This window comes from Trifolium pratense, linkage group LG7 (assembly GCF_020283565.1).
Source record: "Trifolium pratense cultivar HEN17-A07 linkage group LG7, ARS_RC_1.1, whole genome shotgun sequence".
NCBI classification, from domain to species: Eukaryota; Viridiplantae; Streptophyta; class Magnoliopsida; order Fabales; family Fabaceae; genus Trifolium; species Trifolium pratense.
In genome coordinates this window covers 32734211-32747952 of record NC_060065.1, presented here as the reverse complement: position 1 = coordinate 32747952, position 13742 = coordinate 32734211, and the positions used below count along the sequence as shown (strand labels likewise).

Sequence of the window (13742 nt, the reverse complement as noted above, 5' to 3'; positions counted from 1 at the left end):
TTTGGGTTTGAACCCCGACCTCTTCAATTATTTGTACTGGACAATTTTTTTTTTACATAATAGCATTGAATGCTCAAATAAAGTGAAGATGAATATTCACTTTATTTGTTTTTGCATAGGATATAAGATACAAAAAAATTATTTGTTTTTGCATAGGATACAAGATACAAAATTTGTTTCTCTTGTTCAAAAGTGGAGATAGAGAACAAGAAGAAAAATAAGGGTACAAGAACCATAACACAATTTTGGGCATGATTTGTTTCTCTAAGGTGTAATTATTTTATTAAATGGTATTTCATCTTTCTACCATTAGATAAATCTAATGTCTATAATTTAATGTTGACTGAGATTGAGGTAAAATTAGATTGAGAGGATCCATCCAACTCATTTAAACCCACACAAAACCGGAAAGTTTTCCAGCAAATGCTCCGTCTATAAACCCAGGAGTCCATCCAACTAGCTTCCTCATGCTCTTCTTATGCTTTTGTTTGGCAACTGCTGCAGGACCAGGAGTTGGAGCACCTGCTCATCTCGCATGTGCGTGCGTGCGTGCATCCGTGTGTGTTAAAATAAATAAATTATATAACTATTATAATTAAATTTTAAAATAGACTTAAACTCTTATTATATTAATGGTAAAATATATCGTAAGCATGTTTGGGAACTAGGCAAACAAATGTTATCACCGGCGTGATTACAAAATTAGACGTAACATTTTTTATTTTCGTGTATTGGACTTGTACATAATAATAATTTTTTTGTCATGAATCTTATTGAACTTTTATTAATTTTGAATGTCTGTGTAGATTTTTATTTTATTACTTTTGCCAGAATATTATGCATTTCTAAGAATATTCATCTTCACTCTCAGCAAAAGTAAAGCCTCTCACATAGTAGTTTTCCATTTGCTTCTTTTCAATTTTTTTTTAACAAACTTTCTTTCTTTACTCGATGTTTGATTTGATAAGTGTTTTTATAGGCGAATCAGTGGTATTTATAGCTGAATCACTGCTTTTGGTTTTGAAGATTACCTGCTTTTGCACAATGGAAAATAATTTATTTTTGGAGTACCTCAAAAATTATGTTGATGGCTATGAAATAGTCAGCATCCACAGCAATAATTGCAATCTTGATTCTTGAATGTCATCAATGGTCTTCCATTACTTCCAATGGTAGATGCTTTATCATTTCCGGTAATTTTTGGTCCATTCATCATGTCCCATAAGAATGTGATAAGGAGAGGCCTGACAGTAAGAATGTCAGGATTATGTTGTATCAAATAGATTCAATTGTCAGAATTTGTCTGATAACTTTTAATTTTTTAAATAAATTTCATTATCAAGATAATAAGAGTCTAAGTCTATTTTAAAATTTAGTTATTAATAAATATATAATTTATTTATTTTAACACACGGACGCACGTACGCACGCACACACACTAAATAAAAAAAAATTGGTACCCTAAAATCCTCGGGCGGAAGGTATAGCTTATGAGAAAAGGAAAGATGAATGAAATTGCTTGTGTGCGAATCTAGTTAATTCCTTATCATGTGTTGAACTTGAACTGATGTTATTTAGAAACTAAGTTATGAATCTAAGTTGTGTACTCATCAATGTAGTACCTATTTCCAGTTTGTATATATGAGACTTATATGTTTGGTCAATCGTACTAAATTTCTAATGTAATTTTAATGAATTCAGTACTAATGCTTAATGCTCAACTAAATATTCTAGATAAATTTAGCATGGAGATTAGTATTTTATTATTTTTTTGGAAAAGCTTGGGGACCATCCTTTGGTCCATGTAGACTGTAGTGGACTGCCCACAAGTTTATTTCCACGAATTTTTAAAAATCACCACAATGGCAATAAATCCTTGTTGTACCTTTACTTGAGGTAGTGAAAGAGGATTGCTTGGTGTGAAAGGAGGAACAAAATGGGAATTATACTGTGAGGACAGGTTATAGATTGTTGATGAAAGAGAAGGAACATAGGAGAGGTCGTAATGCTGAAGGGGACTGGCGAAATCTGTGGAACATTCGTGCGCCACCGAAAGTGAAGCATTTGCTGTGGAGGATCTGTAGGGAGTGACTTCCTACTAAAGTACGACTTCGACAACACTATGTACAGTGCCCGGTAACCTGTCAGCTATGTGAGGAAGAAGCGGAGAATGATTGGCATTTGGCATGTCTTCTTCGATTGTGCAGCAAGTAAACGATGTTGGGTAGCAGCAGGCTTGAGCAAAGTCATCGAGCGAAGAATGGAAAGATTCAGCGAAGCAAAAGCTCTGATGCATGATATATGCACCAATGAGGAGAGGGAAGTGGCAGGTAAAATTGCTGTCATGATATGGAACTTACTTATGGAATAATAGAAACAGTTGGATCTGGAATAATGAGAAACTAGGTGCACAGCAGTTGAGTATGCAGGCAAGGGTGGAATGAATGGTTTTTTGCACAGAGATTTAATCAACACACTGCGCGTTATGAACAGATTCAGCAGCATGAAGTGTGGCAGCCACCGGTGGTTGGATGGCTAAAATGCAATGTCGATGCCGGGTTTCATGATCGAGGACGAACAACGAATCGTGGCTGGTGTGTGAGACAACACAGGTCAGTTTGTTTGTGCAGGAACAGCTTGGGATATAGGTTCTCACTCCATAATAGAAGCTGAAGCAATGGCCATGTTGGAGGCAATGAAAGCTGCTATACACTTACATATGGAACGCATCAGTTTTGAAAGTGATTCACTCATAGTAGTAAAGGCAGTGCATGCTAAACATAGTGGAAGTTCTGAATTTAATTTGCTTATTGATAACATTAAGAATTTGTTAGTTTTAAATCCCAAATTTGAGCTAAAGTTTGTTAAGCGCCAAGCGAATTCGGTTGCTCACTTGTTAGCTAAGGCGGCCAATTCTTGGACTAGGCGTTGTTTGTTCTATGTGATTCCTCCTTGTATTGAGAACCATTTTTTGACTAATGTATTGAGAACCAATTGATTAATGAAATAAGTTGAGTTTGTTTGTGTAAAAAATAAAAACAACAGGAATTTGATATAATTTTTAAAAAATCCACAATAGAGCTCTTTAGTTTTGTGTATTTAACTGAATCTCACGTGTGTGTGTGTGTATATATATATATATATATCACTCATTTATCATTTTTTTAATAATAGTACTTTGATAAACACTCAGTCCTTTCAACCGAACATCTCTTAAAAAAATTTCTAAATTGATCTCACCAATAAAAATATGGAGAATGTTAACTTGTGCCCTTAAGGGCACATGTTAAGAAGATAAATATGGAAAAAATTTATTGTACTTGTGGTGTATTCAATTATCTAAACATTAAATTCTTTGTATCATTAAATGCTATATTTCTATTTTTAGGTAGCTTAACATGTGCCCTTAGGGCACAAGTTAACATTACCCTAAAAATATATATGAAATAACTTACATTTTTTTTTTCAGGCCTAAACATCATAAAGATATATATGAAAGATAATATTTTTTTGAAGCAAGGTGAGCCAAGGGCTTCACCAATATATAGATAAAGAATAGATACAAAAAGAAGGGGCACAATCAAACCCTTCAAGAAAACATAAATCTAAAGGCATGGAGCCCAAACCTATATATTAAGATTATACTCCTCTAAGCAAGCTATAGGTAATACATCAAACCATTTAAAACCATGCAAGGATAACTCTAGAGAAGCTAACTTGTCTGCTAAGCTATTGCCTTCCCTATATATATGCAATAACAAAAAGTTCATTTTTCTAGATAAAAGCAAACAATTCAGATATCTATTACGAAGGTGCCACGGAACCGTGGATGGAGAACTGAAGGCTAGAATTACCAGCTTTGAGTCCGATTCAATCAACAAGTTGAGCCAATTTCTCTCGTGTGCCAGCTCAATAGCATGCATTATACCTATTAGCTCAGCGTGGAAGGCCGTGGAAATGCCTAAGTTCATAGTGAAGCAATTAACCAATCATCAAAGCATTATGATCTCTAAAAAGTCCAGCACAACAGGCTTGACCAGGACAACCAAGAGCTGCGCCGTCTGTGTACCAGATAGCATTGATAGAGTTAATAACAGCTGCAGTTACAGTCAATTTACATTGTTGATTCCATCCTCTCCCACAGATTCCAAAGGTCAGCAGGTTCATTAATATGGGCATGGATATTCAGAGTGCTTCTCAGCCAATTCCAAATGTTTGTAGCAAAAGAGCAGCCAAAGAACAAATGTGAAGAAGATTCAATTAATGCTGCAAAGACAAAGGTCACATCTAGATTGCAATTGACAACCTCTAGAGCAAAGATTCTCATCGGTAGGTAGTCTGTTATGCATTAATCTCCATAGGAGAAGAGATCTTGAAGAAAGGCTGGGCATTCCTATGACCATTCAAGATAAAATGCTTAACATTAGCTGACAAGGAAGCATGCAAAAACTCAGGAATCTGTAATTGGTCAGCAATAGGAGGGCCACACCATTGATCAGGAAGCATGCTTAACCTTACATTTGTTGTTTAGAAAACAGATCTAGTTTATTTTCTGAAAACATTCAGGTTTATTTTTTAAAATGTCTTCATTTAAACTAGTAACTGAGATTCGTGCAGAATATTATACTTATCGCGAAGCTAATGCTTGTGCTAATATATTAGTAAATATGGTGTGTATGACATGATATGGAAAATTAAACTGATCCAAAATGAAGCCCCCAACACAATAGAAACCTTTGAAATTGGTGCAAAACTTTCACCCTATGTTTCATCATTATAGAAGCCAAGTTCAGTTAAGAGTCTTGAAACAAAAGTTATCCTTCCAACCCATAAAAAAACATGGATTGCATTTTGTTGTGGTAGAAAAACACAAAGTTTTCACACAATTTTTAATCAGAGCCATTAAATATTAATAAGACGGATGATATTGATAAGGTTAAAAAACCACTTAGAATGATTCTAGCAACACATTTTAGATCGAACGGTCCTAAATTAAAATTTGTGTGAAACAATCTGAAATTTTACCGCATGAAATATGCGTTCAAAAACAGTTCAATCCGATTTTCAAGGCTCGTGATATTTTGGATTACGAAATTATAAGTACGAAGTTTTCAATTTTGTTTTTTTGTCAATTGTGTTTTTCCTTTTGGGCAAGTTTCCTTCACATGCTTAATGAATTAATGATGATCTTATCACACGTTGTAGTTGGTTGTATTAGGTGTGGCTTGTCTCCAAAGTAACTCCATATGATGTCAGTTGTTATATTATCCACGAAAACCTTAAATTGGTTCACTTCAATTGCTTTTGAATAAAGAAAATGCTTTGTCAGCTAAGAATATGCTATAGTTGGTGGCAAAAAAAATTTGATAAGAATTTTTTTTGGTGAATTCATAAAAACAATAGATTGGTGAAAAATACCCCCTCGAGCTTTAAAATTTGAGCACTCAAAAACACGCTTCATGTTCTAGAATTTTAAAAATTACAATGGTCATGCTTGTGGGGGATGGAAAATATAAAGCACTCTTTTATATTGATGAAGCTCCAACTCATACCTTCAACCGCACCGCGTGTTGACCGAGATGCCGCAATTTCAAATACAACACTAATAATCTCATGCAACAATGATTGAACCACATTGTCGATCATCCATCGTTCCCTGGTAATTTGAAATACAAAAATAATCGATGCATATATGGTTACATACAGCCAACTCATACCATCAAGGCATCAACCCCACCGCATGTTGACCAAGATGCCGCAGTTTCAAATACGACATTAATAATCTCATGCAACAATGATCGAACCACATTGTCGATCATCTATCATTCCCTGGTAATTTAAAATACAAAAATAATCGACGCATATATAGTACATAAAGCCAGCCATATGAATAGGTGCAAACTTTTCAAGATAAAATTTTATATAGTCTTCATAGTCAAAAGTAAAAACTAATTAAAATCTCAAATTACAAACTTTACCCTTGGGGACTAAACTCATTGATACGCAGTCTAAAGTTTCAGCGGATATATGTGCAATTGTGCATCTAACAATCCACATGAACTAAATATGTAATAAACTAACCTGTATAAGCCTTATAGATTGTTGATCTAATGAAAGACCTCAACCCAAAACATAAGCTATACACTAAAATTATCTAAATAATAACCTTTCGCCACCATTATCCTCTGCCATATATATCTTACTACTAGCCTGAAGTTTCATTTCATTAGTATTTACATTAAGGTGAGTCCACCTTCAAGTATATAGTCAGTAGGAGAAGGAGAAATCTCCCATTTACCTCTACCATAAGTCGATAATATATTCATGTAACCTGTATTGCTTCAGCTGCATCGAGTTTTGGTTCAGAACAACCAAATCTTTCCTCCATCACCAAATTCTCCTCGCTGTCTTCCTCTCCGGTGTTGTCAGCATCATCACCGTCATTGTCAGTGCCATCGTCATCATCACCATCACTGCTACTACCAGAGTTACGATCTTTGGGCTTGATTTCATCATCAGCATTGTCGGTATCACCACCATCACTGCCGCCACCATCGGACTTGATATCCTCGTCTTCGTGAATTGCATGGAGCGGTGGTTTCCATAAAGTCATTCTTTTCATACCGCCATTAAGTGTTTCCAGACCAGATGATTCTTGCTCAGCCTTTGGAGCAGCTTCATCTTTGGCAATTGGCAGCGGTTCACTTTCTAATGTTGCAGAACTTCCAATGACAGGTTCATTGACCACTGCAGAATTATCTGACAACTTGGCACATGAACCGACATTTGAATTCAAAAAGCTGCAAATATCAGGCTTTCCTAATATCTCAACCCACCTGTTATCGATCCAATCTCGGGAAATCCGAATGTCGTCCGTTTCAACCACTATATACTTCTCTTCACCTAAAGAGAATCACATTACCATGAGATGTCTCACCCAAAGAAAAACATTATCGGTGTTGCTGGAACTACATTTGAAACTTACAACAGATAATGCATTTCTAGAAACATTGAAAATATGTCTTGCAATTTTTCAAAAATACTCTATCTATGTTTTTTGAACAAGATACTCTATCTATTTTTAAAATGTAATTTCAAAAACTTTGATAATATCTTCTCTAATGTTTATTTTATTGTGGAAATGGAAACAGGAAACACTACAAGTAAACAAACCATGAGTAATTTAAATCATACCAGGTGAATAAACCTGACAGGTTCCAACTCCAGAAGTATCGACAGCAGTTATAACACTTTCCCACCATCCATCACCACACCAGGCATCCACTGCTGCTCCAACCTCGAAAGGATGACCTTTAACAAATTCAGGAGGGCGTGGTCGTACTGTTAAACGGCCGGAAGATCGCATACCGAGTTTGCAAGGCTTTGCCACTCTGGATGCAGGGATCCATTCCTACACAAATTAATATCAGATTCAGGGTTAAGAACCGTATTCTTTCACTAGCTTCACTAGGGCTTAATTAGTGAGATGATTGGACTTATAAGCCCAAAAATCACCATAATCATTATTTATACACTTATACAAACAATCACTGAGCCAATAGATAGATAGAAGAGACTATATAGCACTGCATACCTCTAGTTTGTCCACGTCATCTGCGTCCATCAGGTCATCATATCGGACCTTCAGCCGCTTCTGAGATGCATACAAGATTGTACATCTAAACCAGCATCCTCTAATGCCACTATCTTGACAGAGAAACTCAACCTTATCATTGACCTTAAAAGGCAGTTCAGGCTTAGGTTCAATAACCTTAACACCCATTGTTTTTCTCGACAGTTTTAGTTTCAGACTCGGGTATTTCGGTTCATCTTTTGACATCTCATTTATAGAAGAGTTTTGCTGACCAGAAAAACCCTTTTCAGCTATTGAATACTCCACAGAACTTCTATTCCTCTTACTGCTGGGCCTCAAAAAATCATCTTGGGTGAAGTTCTCACCATCTTCAAATTTCAGACAGTTCCCCTTTCTTTTGGAAAGCGTAGGGCTATCCAAATCAGAGAGTATAAGCTGGTTATTATACCCGCGCAATTTAGTAAGCGCAAACGGTTTAAGCTTATTATTTTTAAGCTGCCTAAAGCACATATGGATTTCAGATGAAGAGGTATGCAGCAAATCAGCTTTGTATTTCTCATAGTGCTTAGGAGTCAGAACTGTTGCAGGACCATTGACACACTCGGCACTGATCACCTGAACATTAGAAGTGATGAAAACCTCACCCTCTCGAAGATCAAGCCCAGGAATCACACGTTTAACTTCCTGACCATGGTGAAACCACCGCACCTTCACCTTTTTTTGTTTCTTTTTGTCTTCATACATATCTTCCAAGTAACCAAGATAGGGATTTACCTCTTCAGCCATAATATATACAAATGAATGAACCTATAAATTACAAAAAATATTTCAGAATCATAAAATTAGCACGGCATCCCAATGATACCAAAGGCCTATTGGGATTGACTTATTTGAGGTTATCTACTGCCACTAACACTTGTGAGACTGTTTGGCAGAGCTTATGAAAATAGCTTATGACATATCCATAAGCTCTCTAGGATAGCTTATGAAAATATCATATACAAAACCATTTAGACTTTATCTTTCATTATAAAAATAGCTTACATATAAGCACTTACATGATAAGCGCTTAATTAGGCTGTTTATCCTAATAGGACCAAAGAATGCAAGGAAATAACCGAGATTTAACAACAAAACAAATAGTTTTCTTACATATATTGTGGTCCCTTTCCTGTCAAACCCTGAGTAGTGCTTCAGCTGTTTAGCACAAAGCCAAGCAGTGCCTGACCAGTCAATATCCGAACTTTGAAATTTCAGATTCCTAGAAATCTGCGGTGCAGAAAACAAAGGCAAAGTGAATTAATCATGTCTTATAACGATACAAAGGTAACTAATGAGAGATGGATTTTATAGTTGTCGTTTCTATACCAGTTTATCCGGTATTTTTTTATTATTAGCACTGATTCCATCTGTGTACATGTATCCTACAGCTTTTCCTGAATCATCCAGTAGTTCACCTGTCAGAAAAATTGAGGTTACTCAGAAAATTTCTTTCCATAACATGCATAAAAGCAGTTCAAAGAGGATTGATAGACCATGTTGTAGCAAATGAAAGACACCACAAAAGACAATAATAAACATAAATATCAGGTGATTCATCTAGAAAAACCAGCGAGTTAGATTTGCATTAAAAGTGCCTCAAACATTTTATTTGGACTAACTAAATGGCTCCTAGAATAACTCCATTTAATCTTTAATCCCTTCTCACAACAACATTAAAGTTTAGAGAACGCTTAAATGGTGATTTTTTAGTGGCATGTCAAGTAGAAAAGGATTAAACGACAAGCTTTATCAATAAACAGTTCTCATTCATGTTGAACCTAAGACTGAGTTTCTGTACAAAAATGAAATGCAATAGCTGCAGAAAACCAGCATGAATTATCAGGAAGCAGGTAAGACATTTCATTCAACTTGATACCTTAAATGCCTTCATGGACACATATCTCCAGACAACAAATAACTTTTGCAAAGGTTCAGACATCACTAATAAAATCCCACTTTTAAGTAAAAACAAGTGAGATAACAAAATAATCAATTGATATATCATATATAAAACTCAAAATAATTCAAGGTTTAAGTAATAAATCAAATGACAAAAGAAAAGTGGTTGGCTATACAAAATTGACCATTAAAAGAGGCTAAATACAATAAGTTTAGGTAGTGATTCACTAGAAATAATCAGAATTCATCATATCATCATAATGAAATAGGATTCAAAACGAGATTCATATCCAAAATAGATACACAGTAGAGATTTATATCGATTGGGTTCAGTTCTGTTTCGAATCGAGATACGACTCGCTGTATCGTGATATCTCACGAATCGTGAGATACTGATACCACAATCCCAATTCAGTAAACGTATTGATGCATTAAAACTAGAGACTCGGGAGAAAATAAATTAAGGAAAATTATTAGGTTTTGATCTCCAAAAGCTAATCGGTTCGATCAGCAGAGGATGATCCCACCATGTTTAGTGCATTAATGGTAAATAAAAAATGGAATGAAATAAAATCTACAGATCAACAGATATAAATTCAGAACACACGGATCTACAACAAAACAACAGATCACAGAAATCACAAAGTCAAACACCGATGGAAATATTAGGAAATTAAACAACAAAATGAAGAGTACCCATGTCCTTATGCTCGAACATCTGGGATTAAAACACCTCTCCCCCACCACTCTATATCCTTTATCACAGCGACAGCCTCGGCAGTATCGAAGAAGCACAGGCTTGTGTAATTTCGGAAATGTAATGTGTCTTCAGAATGGCTTTAAAGTAACACGTCAGTGGGTTTTAACAAATCTCAAGAAAGGGTATTACGTCACGTTACACGCATGTGATATTTCATTGACATGCTGCTAAAATTTAAGACGGGACAATTATTCTTGAACTAAACCCTAGCATAAGAGAACTAAGGTTTTAACACACCTTAGTTCGCTTAGCTCTCAGTGATCTGAATACACTGACTGAATCCACGCCATACAAACTATTTATTCTAGGTTAAGTTATATTTTACGAAACCCAGCGCAAAGAATAATTGTCCGGTCTTTAAATTTTGGCAGCAAGTCAATGAAACGTCACGTGCGTGTAACGTGACGTAATACCTTTTATTGAGATGTGTTAAAACCCACTGACATGTTACTTTAAAGTCATTCTAAAAACAAATTACATTTGCAAAATTACACAAGCCGGTGCTTCTGAAACCCACTGACGTGTTACCTTTTCTTGAGATGTGTTAAAACCCTTCTCTTATTATCACCTCAATCTTCCTCATTCTTAATCTAAATTCTTTCAAAAAGCTTATGCGTTTTCTACTTGCTTTGCCTCAGTGGCAGCTGGTAAAGATATGATATAACTTGATTTTCCTATTGATATGCCTAAAAAAAATTTAGTCACAAGGCCTACTTACATCTCTAAACTATGCCATTTCCAACCACAGGTATAGCTTAGTATAATGTCATGATGTATTCAGTTAGGATGAATACCACACATAAATCAACTTCCCAAGAATGGAAAAAATAATTAATATTTGATTGTAAAATAACCCGTGGTTTTGTAAATTACATTAACAAAACGACATACCATAAACTAGAATAAAAAACTAACCACGGAAACTCTCGCATTTATTCCACTTACCATGAATGCAACGACTACAGATACAAACATGGTGATTACTAATCGTCCATAATACCAAATATTCAAACTTAAAAATATACCGTATATATTTCATATGATTGTGCTCAAGGAATATAAATAAAACATTTAGTATGGTAGCTATACTATTTCAAAAAATAAACCAATTAAGTCAACAAATAATCAAAAGACTCACATTTCCGAATCATTCTATCCCTCATTGTGAGTAATTAATGTCAAAATTGAAAGACACCATTCCACAAATAAAATGTACAGAATACAACTTTGAAGTAAGCAGCCATGAATCAACAACCAAAGCCAAATCTTAATGATGTGTTAGATAGAAGACAACGAACAACCAACGTTAAACCTCGTTGAATCTTCCGTGACCACAATTGTAACCACAACAACGTAAAGGCTTTCGAGGTCTTCACAATTGCATCATGAACAAATGTGGCACAATATCAATAGTCATTACGTAACCGTAACCGCAATCAAAATGAAAACCTTTGCATGGATCATCGATAAAAGTGATCATGAACCCTCATGGAAAATTCTTTTGTAGCCAACAAAGACATATACAGTTCATACATCAAAGACTCGACAACAATCTTTCAAGGGTAAAACTCATACGAAGCAGTACGATGTAGCATCTGACAAGAGCAAACAACCATTCATATTGTAATATAAATCACCACATACACTTCCATCCACAAACAATAAACAAATCATCAAAACAAATGAGAATCAAATTGCAATAGAATCAAACATAATTACCAGCACGTTGCGATTGATTCCTCGAAACCAAATGGTTAAGCCAGTCAACAACCTCCCTCCTTGCCCTCCATTTATAAGTAATGGTGGTGGATCCATAAGCCTGCAAAAACTGTTGAGGAACAACATACATCATGTGCCTCACACTCCTCTCAGTACCAACAACAGCAAGCACCAAATTCCCAGACATATCTCTCAAGTAAAAATGAATCACTCGGTTCCCACGCTCTTGACATATCAATTCCTCTTCCCATGACACAAAAACAGGATCAACCTCATCACTAGCCATCATTCAAAGTTCAATCCTTCAATACTTAAATCCACCACCAAAAAAGACAACACTCTAAGCTACTACAACATCAAAAGGCAAGGAAAAAAAAATGATAGGTTGTTCCTAAACCAACCCCAAATTGGTGAAGGAAAAACCCTATTACAAAACACCGTTCTCCTAAAACTTAAACCATAGAAGAAAAACCCAAACCGACAACAACCCAGATGAAAAAATTCAATATTTTCTCAGTCTAGATCAAGATTAAAGAGAGAGAAACTAAGAAAAACGTCACGGTACAAAACCTACAAGTGAAGTCAAACAATGTGGCCTCATCAAAACAAGCGGAAAAAACAAACCAAATATTATTAAAGGTTCATTCATCGTACTACGTCATAACGTTTGTGTTATCAAAAACTAAAACTAAAACGAAAACCCAGGTTTTGTGAAGTGGGGTTCAAGGCAATGGATGAGAGAGAGAGAGTGTTAGAGAGAGAACAAAGAAAGGTTTTTTTGAGGGTTGAGAGAAAATGGTTGAAACCCTTTTCTAAGAGCGAAAAGGGTTACTGAAAAGAGTGAAAACGATGAGTATGGAACAAAAACCTCAAAAAAACGATGTTTTTGTTTTGGCTTCAGTTGTTCCTTTTTGCCGTGTGGTGAATGAATCAAGAGGAAGAGGAAGAAGCTTCAAAAGGGTATTAAGGGAATTTTGGTGTTTCTTAAGAGGGATATTCTGGTGTGGTAATGTTATGTGGAATTTTGACACGTGTTGGTTTTATGATTCTTTTTTGACCATTTGATTCTATCATTGATGTGTGAGTGTAATGAGTATGGTATCTTTGTAGGGTACCGTACTACTGAATTGTTGCTTGTATTTTTGCTTTTTGGAAGGTTCTGTACGACGTCGTTTAGTGATGTATGTTGTTCCCAAATTCAAGGATTTTAACCAAACTTTGGTTGTTATCCATAAACATTAAACATGCCTAATGCATACTTTAATGGAAAATAAATTTGGCTAATCTTGATAGCATAAAATTTACTTAGGTTAGGAGTAATATTACTTTAATGATCAGAATAATTTTGCCTACCTCTACACTAACATTTCTCACTATCTGAATTTAAATATTACTAACAAAGACAACATTAGACTTAAGTGATTAATAAGTTTCTTTTAGGGCTAACTTTTTGGAAGAATCCGAATTCAATTTCTTATAAGAATAATTATTAGTCAGATTTTACTTTAAAATACTAGATTGAGGTGTTTCCAATTGTCATCACAAATTTTATCCAACATAAAATTAAGCTTTGAAAATTCATAAAAGTTTGTATTTATCTTAATGTTTATAATACAAAAATAATATTATTTTTTTACAAAAAAAATAATAATATAATTTATTTAGCCTTGAGTGTGTTTGTCATTTGTATATCCATTACTCGCCACATTCATGTGTTTTAATGTGAAT

At 35.0% G+C, this 13742-nt stretch overlaps 2 protein-coding genes across 2 annotated transcripts; one reads left to right on the top strand and one right to left on the bottom strand.

The window, feature by feature from the left end:
• Positions 1 to 2260: 2260 nt before the first annotated feature.
• LOC123896275 lies at positions 2261 to 2998 on the top strand. The gene is made up of 2 exons (XM_045946686.1): positions 2261 to 2330; positions 2631 to 2998. The coding sequence occupies exons 1-2, from the start codon at positions 2261 to 2263 to the stop codon at positions 2996 to 2998; spliced, it is 438 nt and encodes a 145-aa protein (XP_045802642.1).
• Positions 2999 to 6056: 3058 nt separating this feature from the next.
• On the bottom strand, positions 6057 to 13028 carry LOC123900092. Its single transcript, XM_045951408.1, has 6 exons — positions 12015 to 13028; positions 8963 to 9051; positions 8747 to 8863; positions 7595 to 8401; positions 7195 to 7411; positions 6057 to 6903 (listed from the first exon to the last, which is right to left on the bottom strand). The coding sequence occupies exons 1-6, from the start codon at positions 12301 to 12303 to the stop codon at positions 6323 to 6325; spliced, it is 2100 nt and encodes a 699-aa protein (XP_045807364.1). The 5' UTR covers positions 12304 to 13028; the 3' UTR covers positions 6057 to 6322.
• Between the last annotated feature and the right edge of the window lie 714 nt (positions 13029 to 13742).